Source organism: Diadema setosum, chromosome 17, assembly GCF_964275005.1.
Source record: "Diadema setosum chromosome 17, eeDiaSeto1, whole genome shotgun sequence".
Taxonomy (NCBI): Eukaryota; Metazoa; Echinodermata; class Echinoidea; order Diadematoida; family Diadematidae; genus Diadema; species Diadema setosum.
Genome location: NC_092701.1, coordinates 18,581,916 through 18,594,522, shown reverse-complemented (window position 1 = coordinate 18,594,522; position 12,607 = coordinate 18,581,916). Strand labels below are relative to the sequence as shown.

At 36.6% G+C, this 12,607-nt stretch overlaps 1 protein-coding gene across 1 annotated transcript; it reads left to right on the top strand.

Annotated features, from left to right (window-relative positions):
• Window positions 1-8,116: 8,116 nt before the first annotated feature.
• Window positions 8,117-9,472, top strand: LOC140241292 (solute carrier family 35 member G1-like). Its single transcript, XM_072321043.1, has one exon. The coding sequence runs from the start codon at window positions 8,117-8,119 to the stop codon at window positions 9,470-9,472; it is 1,356 nt and encodes a 451-aa protein (XP_072177144.1).
• The last annotated feature ends 3,135 nt before the right edge of the window (window positions 9,473-12,607 follow it).

Genomic DNA, 12,607 nt, shown 5'->3' with positions numbered 1-12,607 from the left:
CAATACTAATATAAGATGGGACCCACCTTTTATTCCGACAGCTTATTTTACTTTGTTTTTGGATGTCTCGGCCATTCCAAAACCGTTTTTCATCAAATAAACCTTGAATTCCTCTTAAAATTGAATGCTATCTACTATTTCACAAGTGGTTTCTTGATATCTCGCAAAAAATCAAAAGCCATTTCTCATTTCCACCAATACTATAGCATCCCTTTAATAGTATACTTCTTTTATTTTTTCTTGCCGCATGCCATATGCAGTTACAATTCGCTCTGCAATATGCTAAGTTTAGGCCCTACCTCCATAGCTTGCTTCCTGACTAACATAATCTTATTCATTATATAAATGAGACCTATGCAGCGTCATTTTACGTTTAATAAACATCTTTAAGAGACGTTGGATATGTCATAGGAAAAGCATGCACAGTCAATGTCAGCTTGGTCTACATGCTGGTGCCCGCAAAAGGCGTCAAGGAGAAAAAAATGCCAAATGCAGTAAACGATGAAAGCGTGATCAATAACCACCCGTCACTCGTCTCTTTTTTTTTTTTTTTTGATAACGTAGTGTTCGTTGCAAGGCCTTGTTGTATAGTATTACGTCTTATAGCAGCGTTTCAGACTCCGCAAGTGTTTTGTTTTTGTTGTTGCTGTTTCTTTAGTTTTTTCTTCTTCTTCATTGGTCCCTCGAGTTCAAAAAGACCTGAGTCACTGCATGTGCGGAGAAGCAATACATAAAGACGATTTCGACCTTTCATCCTATCTCAAGCAAACCTAGGTTGTTCATTCTACTTGACTGGAGGATTAACTCGTCCCGTGCGGGAAACTGGTGACCAGCATATCAAGTCTATGGGCATTTCATAGTTCAGTATGAAACGGATTAATGGTAATGTTTGTCCAGAGGGAGTCCCATGTTAGTTTATGTGTAACATCAAACTTCGTGATATCTCTTATCTTGGGATATCATGCTAGCACACACACACACACACACACACACACACACACACACACACACACACACACACACACCACGCACACACATATACATACAAACATATACATGGAAGCATATCCACTCGCATTTTCACACGCTCGCAATGACATTTTCTCTATGAACTGTAATTGTAGAATTAATATGTCTCGTATAGTGAGAGACAATAGGAACTTAGTGAGTTACAGACAATAAAAACTGACAAAACAACATTCAAAACAGAGACACGATATTTATCACGAAAGCGTGTTGGTGCACGAGTTACAGGATGAACCAAAACTGACGGGAGGGCGAAGTTCAGTCAGTTAGATACACAATGACTGTCCGTCAGATCTAAGTGTCCCTTGCCATTTCCCTCGTGAGTGTGAAACAGTAGCCTTTCCACTAAGTACAATGGTCATGATTATTTTCATCTGGTTGTAAACGTGGTAAAGGTGGACAAGACGCACGCGATTTTTTATGAGTGTACAGAGTGTGAAAGTGTTCTGTACTACTTGAAAGAGACAGCTTTACACACGAGGGGATAGACCATCATTCTTGTTGATAAGGAGCTGATGGGTTGCGTCTAAAGCGACATAGGAACTGTGTGGATCATTTTATTACCATTCCCATTCTTTCGACAAAGCTTGCAGCACGAAAAGGAGAAACTACGAAGCATTGACTTGGTCATTGTGGATTGAAGCAGTGTTTATTTGTTCTGATATTAAACAAAAGGTAAGTCGTTTCATAAGAACACAGGAGAAATCTAAAAAGCAAGATAATACTCCGCTTTGTCGTTGTCAGTATGGGTGTATTATACTACAGTTGAAAGGTGGGTGTCGGTAGAATTGGTGTCTTTCTATCGAAAGACAGATTCTAGCTCGTCTTTGCCTTCTTTGAAAGTTGCGTGAGTCATTTTCTAAGACGTTGAAAATTTTGTCTACGCTGTTATCAATCAAGTCTTTACATTGTTCAATTTGATAATTTGAATCAACTAGATTTTTAAAATGTGATGTAAATCGAGAATAATTGACATGATTTAAGTCATAATGCCCTGATTGTCACTTAAATGGCTTCAAAAATGTTAAGACACATGTCATATATTTCATTAAAAAAGTATTACTTTTTTTCTTCGGATGAATTGGATATGTGCACACACACACAAACACAACATACATACACACACACACACACACACACACACACACACACACACACACACAAAGACAACTTCGAAACCATGATTCTGCCTGTGACAATATAATCTGCTAATCACTGGTAAAGTGCTAATGTACTAACAGGAGAGCTTACTCGAATTTGTATGTTTGTTTGTATAAGTATTATGATAATATATATATATATATGTACGTGTTTTTTCTTTTAATCTAAGCAACTTGCTTCCTTGGTGTTAGTAGCATTGTTCAGTATTTAGTTATACATGTATTGTCCACGAGGAAACTGCAAAATACAAGCTTGCCTTTTCAGCACATCTCCTCCATTTCCTGCATCTTTAATTTTAATTCAATATCATCTCAAAGCGATGCGTAGTATTGTCAATTTCACGGTATTTTTCTTCGTTACTGCATTGTATTGTCTTACTATGTGTATGTACATTTATTCCATTGTTGGAAGTGAAACAAAAATGAAATGAAAATGTAATAAACAAGAGACGATGGAATTCACTGGCCTTCCCCTATATATTGCATGTTTTCCTGCAATATCCTTTCTTAATTTTGATCTGATTTGATTTGATTTTATTTGATTTGATTTGATCAGGTGACATGGAAATATGCAATTTATACACAGTCTGGGGGAAGGTATAAATACGTTCAAATGCTTTTTGGTAATCAAATTCGTACTTCAGCAGTGATTGTTAGATGATGTTATCCACAGAATATTGCTTTGAGAGGTTTTTTTTTTTTTTTTTTTTTTTTTTTTTTGAGCGTATCAAAATAATCTGAAAAAAAAAAACACAGCCAAAAAGTATAGACTGTATTGGGACGTATTTAGATAAATATGGTAAATGTGATGTCCAGGATGTGATAAATCGACACAAGAATTACGCTTGATATATTACTATGCAATACGCAATGTAATTGTTTTTGAATTATGGTTGTTACGTGCTTCTTTTCCATTTCATGAAATGTCGTGTGTGTATGCTCGTTACCTTGTTGCCAATGACTCCTCTTGAGAAATATGAATATTTGATTTTAATTTGGTTTAAAAATAGAAACAAAGCTAGAGTTCAGGCACATGAGGTATATATAAGCCCAACGTGTAATAATGTTGACTTACAAAACTAGGAATGTTGCCAGTGATTGCATAAGCTAATCTCTTACGCAATAACTCTTTCTCTTTTTATCTTTTATGTTTCCTCTTCACTTCCTCTTCATCAAAGATACCACTCAATGACACTTTTATCATTACATCTGCCATCTTACAGAACAGAACAGAACAGAACAGAACAAGTAATTTTTTATTCGTTCCCTGTCACTTCCTCTTTAAACATATTCCCAAAAGTGAAAAAAAAAACCCGTTATCCTTTCTACGTAAGGTATATAAGCTCTATAGTTGTACAGATGGATATATGATTTTGCACCCACCCCCCCCCCCCCCCCCCGTACGACTCACTACTTTTTTTTTTATTTTTTTTAGTCTATGTCAGAAATGACGGAAATGTCACGTGATGGTTCAAGGTTATAGTAATCACACTACGGTTTTAGGACATTTCACATGCACAGGCAATTCGAGCCATATTCACAGGACCTAATGAATAAAATATAGGGCCTACTTTGTTATTTGTGCGCAATGTTTTAATATCATATCTATAACGCGTTTAATACATGTAGGCACGATACCTTTGCATGTAGTAAGTAATAAGAATTAATTCAGTTGTGTTCAATCACTGTTTGAATCAATCCTCGAATCTTCGAATACTTTTATAATTCCGAGAATAGGAATTGTCAAATCTTGCAGATAATGAACACTACTGGAATCACATCTGTAGTTGTATGTGCGGTTCCATCAGTTATAGGCTTATAAAACATACGAAAACATGGTGTTATAGCAAATAACAAAAAACATCAGTACTTATAAAATCACTGCAAACAAACATAAAGTAATGGTCGCTGATATGCCTTTTTTTCTCTCAACTAGGATCAATTCAATCATCATATTGCATTGACCCAGCATATCCCATGTCATAGTATATATCTTATAAACAGTTGAACCGTATTGTAAGCAGCTGTAAGTGTATACAGCTTCTTTCGCGGAACTTTTTTTTTTCGATTTGATTTGTCATCAAGTAGGGCCTAATGGCAATTCCTACTGAACATATGCTGCATCGACAATAAGTGAAAGCATTTACTTAAACATGAAGTTGCCTGAATGTACATTTGATTCCGGCAGACAAATTTATTCAGCGGTATTTGTGAAGTTCAATGATGTTTAAAGGGGAAGGCTAGTAACTGATCAGTGGGAATCAGTGGAAATGCTGGGAGATGATTGTTCCAATCCTTATGGGATTCATTCAAGAGTTCATTGTATATCTAATGTTGTGTGAAAATGATTTGCTTCAGAATGGTCTCATTTTCAAGTAATGTGCAGTTTAATGCTTCCAGGTTTGAATAGCGTCCCTGGTCAGTGACGGAGCATTAATCTGCACATTACTTGAATATGAGACCGTTCTGAAGCAAATCATTTTCACACAACAATAGATATACAATGGACTCTTGAATAGAATCCCATAAGGATTGGAACAATCATCTCCCAGCATTTCCACTGATTCCCACTGATCAGTTACTAGCCTTCCCCTATGTTGACATTCACTGCACAATTCAGGGCGATATTTGCCCTACCAATTGAAGAATATAAAAAAAAAAACAAACAAACGGAGACAGTTTGAAGATGGAGACAACCACGGTCCTATAATCTTTGAATGATTAACCCGTTATCTCACAGACTCAAGACTCACATTTTTCACCGGGCATTCAATTGCTAACTGTCTTGGAGGAGTCTGCGCCTTTGAATGTTTCTATGACAGATATATGGCGCCATTGTACAAATGCTGTGGATCATCATCATCATCATTTTGGTGATATATGTTTGTATGATTTAGTTTTATAATCAATCGTGAGAACAAGTAAAAAGCAAAACTATTTCTATTATATTAGCCTTCTAATTCTTACTGAGGTTAATATGTAATTGCTTGTTGCAGTTGCACTTGCACTTTCAAAAGTCTAAATTTATAACAAATTCTAAAACAATAATTCCAAAACGTTTTTTCTTTAAATGGATTGGCAACGCATTTGACACGATTTGATTTCTTGCTTCTCTCTCTGAACTTTGAAAAGCCTTGTAGATTTCTGTCCGCGATCATGTTAAGAATCAACAAATTTCATAAGTTCCTTCCGGTCTTTTTCCAATGTCAGACACAAAGTAAAATTTTGAGATGGGAGTTTAATGACGGCGGGGTGATATTTTTACAGCGACTTGCCTCAGGACTTGGTGCTGTAAGGAAAAAGTCGAGGCATGGTGTTGTTTTTTTTTTTTTATAGATTTGATTTTCATACATACATACATACATTCACTTTCATTTCAGAGTACAAGCCACAGTCATATATTCAAATGGCTGTTATTTTTTGTGAGTAAAAGTATGGATAGCATTATACGTAGAGCCAGCAACCATCTTCGTCAATGCAAGGTGTAAAAAGAGGAGAAGAAACCAGAATATCTCCTTTGTCCTTTTTGTCGGGGAGCTCTATCGCAGATGTGAATGAATTACATTGATAAAAGCGAAGTTAAGTATGCATCATTCCTGAATAAAATTCAAATTCCGACAAATCTATAGCGAGAAGCAGTTCACTATCCCGTTATATTTTTGGCAGCAACTTTTACCGTGCAAAGAACAAGGCAGAAATTTGTGAAAATGTACTTTTTTAGATGTAAAGTGTTACTATCTAACAAAATTTGCCGGAATAGGCATTAGACAATTATTTCATTAAAAAAAAAAAAAAAAAACACATGATGATGTTCAAGTGCTGAAAGCCTGGCAATCAAGTTTGTGTACAATTGTGCTCAGGTTGGATGAATGGATTTCATTCTTTTTTGGAGAGACTGATATTCTTACTATTCATTGTTTTTCAGTAGATTTGAAGATAAATTGGATTTTTTTTTTCATCGATCTCATCTCCATCATGTTTCATACATGTTTCAACATTTTCTCTCAAACAATACAACTTATTATTACTATTTTTGTAACAGTCAAGAACCACTTCTTTGGTCCCTATCCATGCAAACTCTATGGAAGAGCGGATTTGAGCATGGAACGTCAAGGCCAGTGGAATGCATGGCAACCTATGCATAAATTTGCAAAATTGCTAAGAGACTTCACTCCTATATAACATACCATGGTCAAAAGATGTGTCCCTGAGCACAGTCTATATACTAATTAGGGATTCTTTGTAATCTTAGCGCCATGATAAGATGACAGCGAATGATCTGCGATAGGAAGTGTATTATCAAGATTGGTCCGGTATCTACTTCTCTTTTGATGGCCTCCATTAGGCAATGTTGGGTAATGTTTAAAGGCAAAGTTAAGCAACGTTTCCAGACTGAAAAATGTATTAAAATGTAACAAGTATATTTATTACTATCAAAATAAGCTTACTTAAATAATTCGTAAATCTGGAATAACGTATTATTCGCAAGGATTGCAAAAAGCGGTGCGTAATAGTTATGACTTGGACATGAAAAGTGATAGATAAAATGATAAACAATAAATACTCTGATAACCTAATGATAAAGAATAAGAAAAAATCCCTCTGATATTGCAAATGCATCCAATTCGTTTTTTCTTTCGTTTTGTTTTGTTTTTTGGCCATTGGACCTGATTTAGTTTCCAAGATACATTGTGATAATTTACATTTACAATTATCTAAAGGAATAGGAATTCTAGGTATAGGGTAAACACACTTCCGTCTCAAAAATTCATTTAACGCTTTACAACATTCTACTGTAACCCTACCTAACATCCTTATCTTCAATCTTACATGGGTAAATTGTCTTAAATCCAAATTAAGGAAATTTTATTTTACCAAAAAAAAAAAAAAAAACTGTAATAATTCTACATCTAATATACATTGATCCTTTATTTCACCGATTTATATTATCAAATTAGATGATATCAATGCTTTTCAAACGGCAATATGTATGTGTAAGTGTATGAATATTTATTTTCCTACCTCATGCTCTAACAATTATTTTTCATGAAATAAAATGTTAATTCATATCCAATCTCTACCTGCAATAACATTCATTTAAATAACCTGAGAATTCTGTTAGCTCACAAATCCTTAAGACACTGTGGATCTGACGTATGGAATGCTCTTCCTAGTCATCTGAAGCAATTCACAATCCTCTTAAAACCTTTTGAAAGAAAGTTACAGTAAATGATGATAAATTCATATTGTTATTAGATGAATAATTACATTCATAATTATAGAAATATATATCGAAATACATTGTAGTACAAATACTTATAGCAGAAATGTAGAGCTATGGTAATGTATGATCCCTTTGAGCATAATCTTATGTCATGTGTAAGTAGAATCAAATCAAGCCATTCCTCCCTGATTCCTCCCCCCCCCCCTCCCACGGCACTTGCGACCTCCTTTTTTTTTTTTCTGAGACGGCTGTCACCCCATCAGGTATCATTAAGTATGATGATTGTAAGATGTCGCATGTAACAGAAAATTCAACGCTCTGCTGCATTATGTATCTTAACTATTGATTTAACTCATTTGTTAAATTTAATTTTCCTCAGAGAATGGCATTTCACCATACGCTGTGTCATTGCTGTCTTTTCGTTTGTACTGGTTGTATTCTTCTTCTTCTTCTTCTTCAACAACAACAACAAAAAAGTTGCCGACACAAATTAAAAGTGAAAATTAGATTAACACAGCCCAGTACATATCGACTGGCTTCCTTAAATGCAAGATCGTCTGCTTTAATCTCTGCACTAGTTTTTTTATGTTTCGTTATTTTTATGTGTGCATGTGTTATCATCCGATACAAGTTGACTGGAACAAAATGCGTGTCATTGACCATGATCTGTCTCATTGTCGTTATCGTTGTCTGCAGGAGATAAAGTATGTTCATCCGTGACAATGAGTCGCCGTCCGGGGATGAAATCTCTCAGGCCAGCAGGAGTAAGAGTGGCGACTCTAAACAGCCGGTCCCGCCGCTGCCATTACCTACAACAAAATCAGATTACATCCCCTCTCCTGGTACTACGCCCACCTTGAGACGCTCCCGAAGAAAACTGGACGATGTCACTGAGAACGGTGGCTGCCACGCGCAAGGACTGGACAATTTCGGCTATGACGAAACGACAGAGGGCGCTGTTGGCTGGAGAAGCTCCAGATCATCGATGCCACGTTCGAAAGAAACATACGACTCCGATTATGGAAGTGATGTCGGGAGTGCAGGGGTGGTCACTCCTTCGATGTCGAATTCGCAGGGACAGGCAGACCAAAGCGAAAGCGCATGCTCACTGACTCGGTACAAGGGCGTTACTTTGGCATTGGTTTCTACGATTTTGATTTCGTTTGCGACGCTTTGTGTGGCGTTGCTTGCCGGATCAGTCGGATCGAACGAAGTCGTCTTTGCGCAGATGTTAATTCAGTTCCTCATCTGTGTACCGCTCGGAGTTCTAGATAAGGTCTCCTTCATGGTGGGGAGGACTGCGTTCTTGCTGGTGCTGTATCGTTCCGTGATTGGATCCATTTGCTCGCTGATGGCGTACTTTGCCTTCCAGGTGATGCCCATGGGGAACGCCAAGGCGATCATTTACAGCTCGCCAGTCTTCACTGCTCTCTTCAGCTGCCTCATCCTCCACGAGACTTGCACGGCGTTCGAGATCGTCTTCTCGGCCGTCACGTTGTTTGGGGTCTTCCTCGTAATCCAGCCGACTTTTGTTTTTGGAGGAACGGAAACATCATCAACTGTCTTGGGACCGATATTCGCCTTGATAGTGGCCATTCTCGTCGGGACAATATTCATCTGTCTGCGAAAGATCGGGCAATACCGCGTCCATCCAGTAACGCTCCTCATCGTTTACTCCCTCATAGCTCTGCTCTTCAGCAGTTCCGCGGCAACGATCTTTGACGAGTGGGTAATACCGCGGTGCGGTAGAGATCGCATCCTGCTCGTCCTCACCGCAGTGTTCACTTTCCTCTCACAGATAACGGTCACTCTGGCAACAAGATACGAGAAGGCCACCATGGTGTCTCTGATCAGGACTAGTGACGTTCTCTTCACCTTCGTTCTCGAATACTTCTTTATCGGGACTTTCCCGAATTACATCACCGTGATTGGCGCCACTCTAATCTCGGGAAGCTTAATTGGAATCACGCTCCGGAAGTGGTGGCGGGAGAAGAAAAAATTAGAGGAGAAACACGACGAAGACTTTGACAACATCTCGAAAGAATACAGCGCAAGCGACTGACTTCATATTACTCCACTCATGTTCAACTGTATATCCTCTAAAACTGCAATGTATGCGTTACACAATGATACGTTCAGATTGTAGTAACACGGGAAGATATCATTATCAATTTTGGAACAATTTCCATTACAGGCTCCTTGTGCACAGGTTTTTTTAAAATGTCTCTAGTCATTTCAGTCATTTCCAAAGTGAACACTGTAAACCGTGTCAACTTTTCACCGGTTACAGTTCGTTATTCCGAAGGTTCGTTATTCCGAAGGTTCTTTAGTCCGAATGTTCGTTATTCCGAAGGTTCGTTAATCCGAAAATGTGATAAGGTTTGTTATACCGAAAGTTTATTATTCCGAAAATGAAATAAGGTTCTTTATTCCGAAGGTTCGTTAATCCGAAAAGGAAACAAAGCTCGTTAATCCGAAGGTTCGTTTCGGACCCTATTTCATTTTCGGATCAACGAACCTTCGGAATCAACATACCCTATTTCATTGTCGGATTAACAAACCTTCGGAATAACGCCACAAATGTTCGGATTAACGAACCCTTTTTCATTTCCGGATTAACGAACCTCTAGGTATAGGGAATTTATGTGTTTCGGATTAACGAACAGCACCCCTTTTCACCTAGGACATTGCATTTTTTTTTACTCATCTCTAAATCAATAAAATCAATCTTCATGTGCCTTCTTCAATATATGCCCGTCTAAGTTTTGCCCTCTGTTGGTCTGATTTTTCTATTTTCTCAACAATGAGGCTGATTTCTTATAATGCTAGAAACTCTGCTTGTCTTTTTTCTTGAAAGGTTTGGTGAAATCGTGTTGATAGTTATGGTAAACGGGTATAGGGAAAGCGGAACGGTGTAGGTTGCATTCCGGTGTGTGGAGATTTGAAGCGATTTCACTAAATCTGTTAAATGGTACCGTGTACTTACAAATGATGTTAGCGTTATTGTGATGCGTACACATCATTGTCACATTTCTTCACCATGCCTGTAAACATTGACTGGCATTTTGGATGATTAAAATATGCTAAACTTTTTTTTTTTGTTGTTGAGAAATTGACCATGCGCATAGTTAATTTTTTTCTCAGTCTTCACATAATATTGATTGAATTTTAGAATGATTCCAGTGGATAAAACCTAATAAATCGTAAATCTTCAAAAACAAACAAATAAACAAACAACCCAAATGCACGCTGTTTAGTAACTTCCTGTAAAAATCTACGAAGAAAAGTTTATGGATGATACAGTCAGAGAAGAAGTCCTTTCAATCGAATTCTTTTGCTTGATTCCAAATAATAAGCTCACTGGGAATTTACACTGATTCTGCATGTCGCATTATCTTACATATTAGTGTCATGAACAAAGTCAAATGTTGTCTTCCTTTAAACTCTCTTGTGATGCTATACTATGGAAATACTGTGGAAATATTCCTTGTACATAGAAACAATGTTATCGCAGGAACAGGCTCTTTATAAAATGAATCACGAAGAAGCCATGCTGATTTTGTTTTTCATTCCATGAATTTAACATTCCAAAGATTAATGATTTGTACCGTTTGCACTTGGGACAATTAATGTACATACTTTCTTGGCTCTCTCTCCCATTCTCTCCCATTTGTGTTCGATTCCATGTTCAATAAACAATTAACCAAAACCGTTTACACCGTTTACTAATATTTATATTCAACCGGGCAATCCAAGGAATTCCACATTTCATGCATTGACTAGGACCTTTCTTTATCAACTCCAGATTCTCATTTTCTGTCCATAAACGTTTGCATCGTCTTGATAATAGCACAAGCATAGCAGAAGTTTCTTTTTAATATGTGTTGATTTTAAGTCTTTGATTTATCCTCGTCAAAACCATATTATTAAAAAAAAAATCTTAAAACATAATATCCTCTCCATCCTTAATGTATCTCATGCCTCGTGTACATTGTGACTCTTTGATTAACTCCTCTATTGCCTCCTCTTTCACCACTTTCCCCCTTTCCCTATCCTCTTTTGTCTGCTCCTGTTATTCCTTCCACGCTTATCCTTTCCTCTAAGAGAGCTGACTCATGTTTTTTTGTTTGTGTGTGTATTTTCTCTTTGCCTGTTTTGTCTACCTTTTTTTTTTTGCAATCTGCCTTAGTTTTGTTTTGTGTTGTTTTTTTTTACTTCATCGAGTAATTACTAATTTTCCATTACAAGCCTTGTTTTTTAGTATTCCCTCCATTTCTATTTAAACATTGTTGGTATCGGCATGTAGTCATAATAGTCACGGCGTACAATGTACTTCCGTTAACATATTTCCTTTATTACAATGTTGTATTAATTTTGTGTAACTAAGATATGTATACGTATAAAATATTTTACTGTAATTGCTTTTCGGTTTGAATGAATGAAATTAAATTATATTGTCTGACTGACTGAATGGAAATTACTATTTGAGTTTTCTTTCAGCTTGAAAAAAATCTTCATTATCATGTACCAACAAACATTGTACACATAAGATTTAAAAGAGCTTATGATGTTTTGTATGAATAAATCGATATTTTAGCCAGATGAAATACAAAGTAGACCTTGCTATTTTGGAACAATTTACATTGTGTGTATTGACACGAGTCAAGTTGCAACAACAACAGAATGTAACCTCAATCCTAAAAGTGAGGTTCTAATTGCGTCACCTGCATTTCATCACAAACTTGAAAAAGAAAAGAACCAAAGCAACTCAGATCATTTGGTTAACAATCGGTGAGTGTCAGTGTAAAAAGAAACCAAAAAAAAAGATAAAAAAGATAAATAAACAAATGAATGTGGATTGAGTAAAATTAGCAATATTAGAAGAACACGTAGGCGAAAGTTTATGAAAATCGGAGAATATATTAACAAGTTACGAATTTTTAAGGTTTTGATGCCGTCATCGCTGGATAGGGAAACTGCTACAATTCATGACGTCAATACGGACAAAAATATTAAGAACATACAAGGAAAATTCCACAAAATTTCTTCTTCTTTTTTTCGTGAAAAGTACACATTTCATCGACTTTTACATGACATATGACAAGGGTAATATCATTCCCCATGCTTTCTGCAAGAGCATAGGCGAGTGCTCTTTCATTATGGTAAAAAGTGAATGTATCTTGAACTTTCTTTATAT

Bases quoted from the DNA above. Each gene is read 5' to 3' on its own strand.
- LOC140241292 (XM_072321043.1), top strand. From the start codon at position 8,117: ATGTTCATCCGTGACAATGAGTCGCCGTCCGGGGATGAAATCTCTCAG.